At 49.0% G+C, this 11,849-nt stretch overlaps 1 protein-coding gene across 1 annotated transcript; it reads right to left on the reverse strand.

Moving 5' to 3' along the window:
- Window positions 1-5,423: 5,423 nt before the first annotated feature.
- LOC309685256 (E3 ubiquitin-protein ligase TRIM36-like) lies at window positions 5,424-10,124 on the reverse strand (the record flags this gene model as incomplete). The annotated part of the gene is made up of 6 exons (XM_082501058.1): window positions 5,424-5,725; window positions 6,011-6,304; window positions 6,845-6,969; window positions 7,621-7,874; window positions 8,808-8,903; window positions 9,984-10,124. Coding segments are annotated over 6 exons (1,212 nt in total), but the record flags the coding sequence as incomplete, so codon positions are not given.
- Window positions 10,125-11,849: the final 1,725 nt, after the last annotated feature.

Here is an 11,849-nt window from a genome sequence, read left to right on the forward strand (position 1 = left end):
AGAAGACACCTCCTCAGAAGAGCGTCGCTGTGACGCTGCCAGACCACCCAGGGACACGCAGGGAGTGCTCAGGCCTCTTCCCAAAATGTCTGAGGGTTGGACATTCTGCTCCTCTAGCAGCCCCATCGTGTCCTCCCCAACACCAGCACCATTTCCAATGTGGTTTTCCGACTTCATCATCATCATGATGGTCAGGAAGGAGGAGCCGGGTGGTGCCGGGGAGGGGACAGGTGTCATTTCTGAGGGGAAGAGGGGGAGGAGAAGGCCTTGGCCCACCATCCTCCCACTGTACCCTTGGGCACATCCCACCCCGGGGCTCTCTTTTGGTGACACCAACAAATCGTTAGGACAAAAGGCCCTCAGGAGTTGGCCTGAAGCTTTGGGACAAGTCGGAGCCTTTTGGCGCTCAGCGTCGGCCATTTCCCCACAACATGGCAGAAGTTGGCTGCCCGTCCCATGGAGAAGAGCTGGGAGCTGCTTTACCTTTCCCACCTTGCTGGAGAGCTGGCAAACTGTCTTTTCTCATCTGCACATCCTCACCAGGGACTTGTCTCGAGGTCTTGAGGAGAGCCCTGGGTGGGTGTTTGGGCACACACTCCATCACAAACCTGGAAAGAAGGAGAAGACACCCATATGACCCATGGCACCACCAGCACTTGCCACTTCCTGCGGCCACTTGCCCGCAGGCAGAGTTTGGCATTGCCATGAAGGCCATTGACTTCCCAAGTCTACCACATCCCATCCCCAAGGACGGGCCTGGGAAATGGAGTCGCCCAGCGAAGAAGTCCAGGCCACCACAGGAAGAAATGTCATCCAAATTCCTCTGTCTTTCCCCTCAGAGCTGCCTTATGGGAGTGACTGCGGCCTGGGGACATCATCAAGAGTCGCCGCCTGGTGTCCCCAGGACACCCGCAGCGGCACAAGGAAGAGATGCTACCTTGGGCGTTGGCATCAAAGAGCGGCTACAGCCGCCAACGTACTCACTTGGGAAAGAGGATGACACGGCCGGAGAAGCTCAGTGAGGCCACGGGTACCACTGGGGACACAATCATGTCCAGCAGATGGGGGACCTGCAATGGAGGAACACAAAGATTCAGGACATCCTCAACGTGGTTGAAGCACTGCACACTGGAGGATGCCAAAGACAGCAGGACATCCTCAATGTGGTTGAGGGTCTCAGTGTTGGAGGAGGCCAAAGATGGCAGGACATCCCTCCACGTGGTTAAAGCACCCCACATTGGAAGAGGCCAAAAACGGTGGGACATCCCCCACATGGCTGAGGCACTCAAGTGTCGGAGGAGCTTGAGGCAGCAAGTGTTGGCAGGACCGTAACTCTCACCTGGACCGAGTGGCTGAACGTGTCCTGAGGGACCCCACACAAGCAGTGCCAGAACACTGCCGTGGGACCGCACGCACCACAGAGAAACCAAAATGCTTACCTTGAAGACAACCTTCTCCAAGTTCTCCTTCCCAGACAGCCTCTCCAGGAAGCTGCGGTAGAATTTCACGTGCACTTTCGTGCCTTCGATGAGGAGCACCCCCACCTCCCTCAGGATGAGGGCCACATTCTCCCCCTTCCCCAGGCAGTGCGAGAGGAGGGTCGTGGTGCCTTGGATGCAGTCCACCACTTTCTGCCGGGACACGGCGGCTGCCACGGCCACCTTGGAGTACTTGAGGGGCTCCAGCTCCTTGTTGCCTGGAAGAACCACAGGAGAAGGATGGAGACGCTCACCCGGTGGCCCGTGTCCTACAGCTTGTGTGTCACAATCATTGCATTGCCCCAAAAAAACTCAAAACCACTCAATTATTGGACTTTGGAGTTGCTTCAGAGAAGATGACCGTGCAGTCAGCCATCTTACCGGGCAGGTAGTCCTTGTTGTCCATCAGGTTGTGGACAACAGCAAGGTTCCTGGCCAGGTGGAACACCGGCTTCTGGATAGTCAGGGTTTCATCTCCGACCTGGACGCGTTCGAGGACAGTACCGAAGGAGCCAAGGGTGGGAATTCGGACGCCCTGCAAGTGGACGAGAAGGGTGGGAGGGTGAGGACTGGCTAGAGGGAAGATCTGGAGGTGACCTCCCCCATCCAGGGATGGTGCTTGAGGCTGGATCCTGCCCTCTCCCACCGTTTGGAGGCACGAGCTGGGCGGTGGGGAGAACTTTGGGGAGGAGATGTTGAGTCCTTCCCCTCCTCAGGAGAAAAAAACAGCACTGGAGTTTGGGCAGAACCAGGACGAGGCCATCCCGGGGGGGTCTCCAGCGACCTGGATCAGCCCTACCAGAAGTGACACCAACATTGCACAGGCCCCGTTTGGCCATCAGTGGGGACTTTTGGGGTGAGATTCCTGTTTTCTGAGGAGTTGAAGGGTGAGAGCAGGCCACGCCCCAGGGGGATCCCACCACCCCTCATGGTGCATGAGGAGGACGCGGGTGTTGCACCACCTTGTGGAGCAGGAGTTGGTCTTGAATGTAGCCAGCCACTGCATCCCAGACGGCCGTTCGCTCTGAAAAAACAAAGAAGAACCAGGTCAGGCCCCATCTCCACCAGCTCTCAGGTCCACCCCAAACATCTCCCCCTTGAGCCGCGACGCGGTGGCAGACGCCAAGTGTCAGGGCTGGCTCCGAAATGGTGACAAGCCCTTGAGTCTTGGCTGCCGGAGAGGTGGCTGCGGTTGGCCGTACCTTCAGCGGTGACGCTGGACATAGCGAAGGTGTGCTCCATCCCATCCCAGAAGTCCATCTTGGTCCGCCTCACGCTGGCAGGTCGGTTCTTGGTGGCGACAGCCATGTTGGAGGTCATCTTATGGACGTTCCTCCAAAGTGTGGGACCCACCACCCGGTGGGCCCTTTTATACCCCCTGAGTGGGTGTGCCACGCACCTCTTGTGACATCAGGGTGACATGTTCATCGCTGATTGACTGACCGTGGTGACACGGCAACCGCCAACCTCTGGTGGGGTGGCCATTAGCAGGGAGAGCTTCAAGCAGCTCAGGATGCTCCAAGCCCCGTCCAACCTGACCTCGGACCTTCCAGTCATGGACACACAGATTGGTTTGGCTTGGAGGAGACATTTGAAGGTCCATCTCGTCCAACCTCCCCTGTCTTCGGCAGGGGCATATTCCAGTAGAGCAGGTTACTCAACGCCCCATCCAACCGGACCTTGGATACATCCACTCAGACCCACAGAATGGTTTGCATTGGTTGAGTTGGATTTTTGGGTGGTTTGGGTTCCAACAGACCAGGTTGGTCCCAGCCCTGTCCAATCTGACCTTGAACCCCTCCAATCAGACTCATAGAAGGTTTGGGTTGGTTGAGTTGGATTTTTGGGCTGGAAGGTTTGGGAACCAGTAGAGAAGGTTGGTCCCAGTCTCATCCAGCCTTACGTTGGACACTTCCAGTCATAGACCCACAGAACGGTTGTGTTGAAGGGGACCTTTGAAGGTCCATCCAGTCCAACCTCCCCATCATCGGCTGGGACACCTTCCAGTAGACCAGGTTGGTCCCAGCCCCATCCAACCTGACCTTGAACACCTCCAACCGGACCCAAAGAACAGTTTGGATTGGATTTCTGGGTGGTTTGGGATCCAGTAGACGGGGTTGGTTGCAGCCCCATCCAACCTGACCTCAGACACTTCCAGTCATGGACCCAAAGACTGGTTTGGGTGGGAGGGGACCTTGGAAGGTCCATCCTGTCAACCCCCCCAATCACTGCAGTGGCCGAGAATAAAAGTAGTGCCACGAGTGGGGCGGGTGCTCCTGCGTTATTGTATCTCATCCTATTGTATTATTTTATCTCTTTCGTTTATTTTGTTTTTTCCTCTTGAGCTGTTGAGCAGAGATGGTTCTCGTGCTCTCTTCCCATCTCGGGGGGGTCGTTGGGCTGCGGCGTGGGGCTGCAGAGCCCGGGAGGAGAGGACAACCCCGAAGAAAAGGTCCCCTTGCCGCCCTCCACCAGCAGCGGTGGGATGGGTGCAGGGACCCTCCTGCCATCGGCTTATCCCGTCCCCTGCGGGAGCCTTTTTCTGCAGCAAACCGACCCAAAACGACAACGGCACGTTGGTGCTTCTTGCTAAATGGGGAGGGGGGAGAAAAACAAATCTATCAGTTTGCTCTGTAAGGATGGAAGCAGCGCATCCCCAAACAGGGCCAAAATCAGGCGGCTTTTACAGGATGGGGTTTTGCAAAGCTGCTGGTGCCAGTGCCCCATGGTGACGGTCAGAGGGGGAAGAAACTGGTTGAGCCCTTAAAAAGAGGAAAAGAAAAAGGCTCAGAGGAAGGGAAAGGTGCAGTGCCGGGGTTTCCTTGCTGCTGTTCCTCCGGGATGCCCGTGCGCATCCCCTCCACGCTGCCCTCCGGGCAGGACCGTGCTCGCTGCTCCGGCTCTGCCTCCCTGGAGGGGAAAGGTCCCGGCGCAGGAGAGTCCCCATCTCTCCCCCCTTCCCAAAAGAAACTTTAATTACCGGAGAGGTACATTATTACGCCGGTGACCCACAGTGGCTGTGGGGCTGGGGGGCTGTGGTACCAGCCCTATTGCTGCCCTACCCTTAAAATGGAATTATACACTTCTAATATAGGACAATTTGGTTTTCTTTTTTCCATTTTGTTTTCCTCCCTGTAAAAGGAGGGAGCGGGGCTGAGCTTCACTCCCTCCTGGCAGGGACCGGGAGAAATGAGAAAATCAGGATCTAATTTCTCATTTTTCAAAAAGTCTCCATCTGACTTTCAGAAGCTTGAGACACTGGCGTTTTTATAATTTCAGTATGTTATACAGCAGAAGGCCAACACTTTTGTTAGATTCATGAAAAAGTTAAGAGCCCCTGGGAGATAGCCTCCCAGCCTGCAGTTCCTAGACACATCCAGCCTTACTACAACTGTAATTGAGAGCTGGAAATCTTTTTGCTGGTTTATCCACTGCACTTTGGCTTGTGCTCAGTAGCACTCCAGTGTCACATGCAAATCTATAGCCTGGGATGAGCCAGTGACTTGGAATCCACCATGACGCAAGCTACAGCAAAGACACACAGATATGCACAGTGAACATTGTACCTCTGAGTGGCTGCCAAACCTAGTATGCTAAGGGAATTAAGGCAGAATCTTACTATTGACAACTAAGCATTGCTTCAATCTTGCAAATGATGCTTTTTTTTCTCTTTTTTAACCTTCTTGCTTTAACTGACATATCTTGATATCTGTAGAAACCCGATTTCTTTCCCAGAAAGAAAGAAAATAGGACTCTGGACAATTAGAACATCTTCCTACTAATAGTAGAGGATGAACAGGACAACCTGCTTACACTATATCCTTCAAGCCACTTCCCACTGCTTAGGTTCATCTTGTATACTAATTGAGACCAGGCTCGCTCTTAATTTATTTTTTAAAAAGCCATCTCCTTATACAAAACATGTATTAAGCAAGAGTCTGCAATTTACCTTGGGCTGGTCACATCATGGGTATTATGGAACAACTTCTGTATCTTGTTGCTAGAAACAACTCCCACTTTCACCAGGTAGGAATAGGCTTCCACGTGAAAAGCCCAGAAGTGCTTCCCTTTGGCAATCCCAGTGTCGCCAATGATGTAATCCAGGGTTGTGTAGCATCCGGCCTGCATGCGCTCAGACCCCAGCAGTAGAGGAAATCCAGCCCTACTTTCCACAGAGGTTCTTCCTGGGTTCAGCAGGAGATGTTCACTGTTGTACCCGCATTTGTCATCAAAAAGAAAACTGAGAACTGAAAAACAGCATCCCAAAAAATTTTCTCTTAGTTAAGTATTTCTGTGCTTATAAACTATATTTTAAGTCACGCTGGCACTAGAATTCCTCGCTTTTAAAGGCTACCGGGAACATTACGCAAGCTAACACAGTCTCAGTATGCTACCTACTTAACCTGTTTGTTAACAGTGCTTTTAAACATTTATACAACCGGTAACAGTGTAGTAGAAGTCTGGGAGCTACTGGAAACCACCTACAGCTCTTAACACCACCAGCAGCTCGTGGACATAAGAAAACCCAATACCTGGGGCTGGAGGCGTACGCAAGATAACTTCTCGGCTCCAAGGGCTAGAGATGGATCCTTTATATCCTCGAACTCTGAAGGCATAGCTGCTGTCGTCATCGAGATCAGATATTACTTTGCTCTTGCTGCAAACTTCGATCTCCTGCCACGTTGTACTCTCCTCTTCTCTATGAAGCTTATGATACTCAAGAACATAGATATCAGCTGAGTCTGTCTTCCCAGGGCATGCCCAACTGATCAGAGCTTTGTTGTACATTTTGCTCTGCTCTTCATTGATTTCTGGTATTTCTAGACCTGGAATGACAGAGATTCAGGAGAAAAAAACCTCAAATGTAGATACATGTTGTTTTAGAATTAAACACAGAAGCCCTTTGTTGAGTGGCTACAGCACTGGGGGGACAGTGGGGGGGGGAATCTGACTCAGTCAAAGAGTGCAGATGAGGATGGGTCTGTTCATGCACTTAAATCCTTTCTGGTTTTACTTTGAAAGTTGTATTATTTATTTTTGCTGGCAACTAAAAAACCATATAAAAACCTATTCTTTTCTGTCATGCAATCACGACAAAAAGCTGCTAGGAAGACCTAGTATTACTTAACTACAATATTTTGGAAGCCAATGTAAACTGGTTCTGAATGCCATGGCATCTTAGCTTCTTTATCAAAGCTGAAGCTAGCATTGCTGCCAGGTAATGCCTTGAGAATCACAGAGGCAGAAGGGACAATGCAAGTCACAAGATTGAGTTCTGCAACTGCAGCCCTGCACAAGTTTTGCCTCTTTCCAGAGAAGCCCTTAAAGCTATAACTCAAGAAAGACGTGATGCTCTCATAATTTGCCATTGGAATGGAAGGACAAGTCACCAAGGATCTCTTCTTGCTTGGCTATGTCCATCACAAAGTCCTCGAAAGTAGCTTCAGCTGCTGGCTTGAAGCTCTTGAGAGATTCAGTAGCTTTTTGGATTCTGAAAGCACAGAAGCAGAGGGATGGCAGAAGAGGGAAAAAGGAATTCACATGGGTGCATTCCTTAAAGCAAAACCGCTAGGGTTTGCTTTAAAAAAAGTTCTCTTTTCAGGTACTTACTCACGTGTCCCAGAAACTTGTCTCTCTAGACAGAATTAAAATGCAAAATTTAAAGGCCTTTTGTACATCAGTGTAAAGATAACTAACAGGGAATCTTTTGGTTGGCAGAGCATTTTAACAATTTGGGGCATTACATTCAAAGAACAAAATAGGTGTGAAGCGCTAATGGAGCACAACTATTCAGATCAAAGAGTTTAAAGCCAGAAGAGACCTGTTAGATTAACTTGCAAATACCCGATGCAATCTCTGAGCAAAGGACTGTATCAGTGAGCTGAATGGGTTACCCTTCCACTGCAGTCCTACTGAAGAAGGCTAGGCGTTGGCGCAGGACAGAGCCCCTCCTCTGGGCTGTTTTTTAACGCACACTGTAATATAGGAATTTCTACTGAATGGTACCGGGACCGCCTCTGAGGCTCTGCAACACAAAGTACTTGCATTCAGTACTTTCCTAGCAGGTGTCCAAAGAATATGACTGACCAGACATCCCTGGAACAGTACCTGTACCTCAAACGGAAGATAATTAATAAGATACCTGACATGAAGTTGTTTTGCTGTTTGAACAAAACAAGATGGATCGGTTTCTTTAAGCAGTTCTTGAGCAAGTCCTACAAGGCCATTATTTTCCAGGAGCCCTTGAGATTCTTCTGCTTGTGTTTGCAATTTTTCCAGCCTTAAATTCTTAGAAGCTTCAATTGCCCTAAGAGCTGCGGATTTCTTCTCTTCCAGGACATGAGATAATTTCTCAAAACTCTGAGATGCTTCTTCTTTAGCTCTTTCACTGTTGCACTAGGAGGGAACAAAAGACATTTTAGACGGATCCCACAGCACTGTGGCTGTGTACAGAAATGTACTTAGGGTTGTTCAAGAGATCAGAGCAAACTAGTCATCTGTTTGACTGACAAGACTAACGAGCTTTGTTATGCTCTTCAACACTGAAAATGCAATCAGCACTGCACCCAAGCTAGTAAGCGTCTCCTACGTTAACACAGAGAGGAAAGAGCAGGAAATTATTCCTCCGATTATGTATTGAGTTACGCACAGCGTTTGTCTAAATAGTTCATGGAAAAGCACTGTAAAAGCAAGTCAGCGTCTGAAGTCTTCATGCCCAAGACCTAGGTGCTCTTCCACCTTCCCCAGTCACCCTGAACTGGGAGTCCAGCCCAGTTTCTCCCCTATGCCCTGTAGTGCCACCTCTGATGAGTGCCCTGGATAAAAGGAACTATGAAGCACAAAGGCCATCTGCAGCAAGATACAGGCAGGGCCAGGAGCTCCTGCCAATTTTTGCCATTGCGTTTTTCAGCTCCTATGTGAGCTCCCAGCTCTGACTCTTCTGCAGGGAGATTTTGCCCTTAATTCTGACTTCACTGCAACATCCTCAAGGTAAACAGACAGCATAAATTGTGCAGCACCACTCATATGCAAGAGCTGTAAGTCTAACCCACCTCTCTTTGGGTAAGGTATCAAATAAGCTTTATGTCAATTAAATTCACAGCAGCACCCAAAACTTAACTTCCCTCTGTAGGTTGCCCAAATTTCCCACACTGTCAGGATTAGGTCTTACCGTCTGTGACTCAGAACCAACACAAACTGTTCAGAAATGGTTTTGCTGGCTAACAAAAAAAAAAAAACAAAGGATCTGGAACACTTCACTGTTCCATTTGGAGTCCCTGCTGTGTCCTTGCAAGGTCCATCCCCAGACAACCCACAAGCCACTCTCACCTCTGTTTCTTTCAGCAGCAGATCCAGCTGCGTGATGCGAGCTTTCACCTGGCTCTCCTTACTGATGAGGTACTCGATATCTTTTGAAAGCTTCTCCTGTTAAAATAAAACAGCAAACTGGCAGGCAGAACAAGGGCATCCCACCCAAACTGACAACAAGCACAGGTGGGCCACCCAGCCAGCACTCAGTTTCTGTAGTTACGAGGACAAGAGCCTGCCATCAGTTATGAGCAGCAACCCTGCGGAGAACTGCTCAGTGACCCGCCATGACTGGCCCGGGACATCAGGCCACTGCCATGTGCAGGACTGGTGGCACAGCCTCTGAGGAGAAGAGGTGACAGCCTCAGCTGGCTCATCCTTCCCCAGCCACAGCAGTCACCTTCTCTCTTAGGCTAGGAACACGAGTCTTCAAGACATTACCAGAACTAATAGAAAAGCCTCATAGGTTATTAACTCATCTGTAGTAAGGTTTGCTAGAAAAATGAGTGGTTGGAAACTTGAACTTAGGAGTGTCTCTGCACTTCCTTAGTTGCAAGAGTTAACAGCTGTACAGGAAAAGCCTTGCAAACAGGCGAGGAGACCAAAGAGCAGAAGGCAGGCTGGGATGGGCTTTTTTTTTTTTTTTTCTCTCCTGTGAGCAAGAGAGGAAGCAAAGGAAGAAGAGGAGGCAGCAGCAATCATTCTTTAATAACAAAGCAGTGTTTGCAAGTCTGCCCTGTTGTATGGTGCTTAGGGAATCAACAGCTCTGCAACTTCAAAAACATACAGCGTCCCAGCAGATAACTGCCGATGCAGATTCTTCAGGAGTGCTTCTGAAGTATAAGCTAACCCAAGCCACAAGGACACTTGCCTTAAAAAAGCCAGATTGTAAACCATTAACTTCTTAAACCTTCTGCATTGGTCAGTACTGATGCACAGTTGGCTAACATAAGGTGGAAGCGCTTTTAAGGGGTTCTGTTTGAAGCCTCATAGAAAATATAGTTTAGTTTCTTAGCCGCACACTATGTCACACTAATATATACATTAACAGATGTTGCACAGCAGCATGCCTCATGACTCGTTCAGTGTCCTCCAAACACACGTCCTGGCATCCTGCCAGGGGAAGTTTGCCCTTAAACCCGAGGCTCAGTGCTCTTCCCCCTTCTTAAGGCCAGGTCCAACAATATTTACTTTTACCTTAAAGGTTTTGTAGGCAGTGCTTATGGTTGTTACTCTGTGGTTTGCATGACATCCACCCGGTTTACATAGACGACAAACAGGCCTTCTGCAGATTTCACAGTACATGTTTACCCTCTCCATTTCATGTTCTGGACACATCAAAATCTGGAAGAAAAAAAAAGAGAGCAGAGAGAATGCAGGTGTCCTTCCAAAAACGGAGGTGCTCAACAAACCACCAAAACACTCAATTATCCCACAGCAGCGTCTGACTTATCAGTGGGTATTTTTTATATTCTGTTTATCTTCCACCTTTTACATTTGTCCATGCCAGTGAAAGCCAGCAGATGAAAACAAACAGTTTCACCAGGTTTACAGTGAGTGAACCTGTAGCAATGTCTGTGTACACATCACATAGCCTCCATACTGCAATCAACCATTTTGCTAATCCCTGAAGCTGTCTGCACACCTCAAGCTCCCCGCACTCCAGTTCGGAGATGTAAATGCAATACAGAACATGTCCACCCTGTCAAATTTAACCCTGTTCACACCGGCATCTCTTGAAACAGCTATCAACTGTTTCTTAAAGCAAGAGTTGACATAATACTGTAATGACTGAGGTCTAAGCTAGACTCTGACCAGCCACATAGCCATTGCTCTTGGAGCAACAAATGAAACGCAGCCACCACCACCAGTCACAGCCATCTTAAAGACAAAAGGCCCCAGTGTTTCAATTTTTCTGTCTGACTCCAATTACAAGTTGCTCATGCTGAGCGCTAATTCCAGCAACAGCTTAAACAGCACTGTAAAAAACCTGGTGTTCACTAAAACTCATCTTTCAAAAACTGAGCGTGTTGAAATAACTGCTCAAAGAGGGAAAAAGTGCCGCTCAACTCCAAGATCCTGCAACAGATAAAGCCATCTAAAAGGCACATAAAGTAGCATAAACACGGACACTCAAAGCTAAGGTTGCAGACCATCTCCAAAACCAACTCTCAAGCTCCAAATGTTATCTTAGGCTATGGTGAAAAGCCCAAAGACAAAGGAAATGTTCAGGAAAATTAGCTGTGCAGGCAGACATCTCCAAAAACTGCAGTCATGCTGTTAGTCTGTGGAAGCAGTTTTTCCACAGCAGTGCACAGTCACACCTAACGGAAACTGCACACTTTTATTCATCTCCTCGTGTAAGTAAGAATTACAGCCTGCAAGCTAGAGACCGAAGAGGTCAGCAGATTACCTCGTCTAGTTCTCTCAGAATTCAAGAACAATCAGCCCAGTATCTGCTTCTTCCATCCCCACCACACACGTTACAAAGTGCTCTCCAGTCTGGTTGTGAATGAAAGCGGGTTTATGAAAGGTGGGTTAACCTTGACCAGCAGCCAGACAACAACCAAGCTGCTCACTCGCTCCCCGTCCTCAAGATGATACGAGGGGAAAGATGATCATGGGTCAAAACAAAGACAGGGAAATCACTTACAAATTATCAGTTCATTGCCAAGTCAAGTAGACTTGGATAGTCAGAAACTATGACTAAATATTTTAGACCATTCCCCCACCCCACTTTTTTTTTTTTTTTCCCTAGGCTCAAATTACTCCTTCATTTGCATTTGCATTTCTTCTTCTCACTCCCGCCTGGAGAGGCACACGAGGGATGGGAAATGGAGGATTACAGTCAGTGCATAACACTCCATCTCTGCTACTCCTTCCTCATTATAAGTTTCCTCTCTTCATCACAGGTCCTCTCCACAGGAGACCAAGGTGTTTGTGGCCAAGGGGATCTGTTCTCATTTCTTTCTGTCTTACTTTTGTCCTCTACACTCACAGAATGGGTGAGGTTGGAAGGCACCTCTGGAGACCGTGTAGTCCAAGCCCCAGCTGAGGCAGGGT

This window comes from Vanellus vanellus (genome assembly GCF_965231255.1).
Source record: "Vanellus vanellus genome assembly, contig: HAP1_SCAFFOLD_36, whole genome shotgun sequence".
NCBI lineage: Eukaryota > Metazoa > Chordata > Aves > Charadriiformes > Charadriidae > Vanellus > Vanellus vanellus.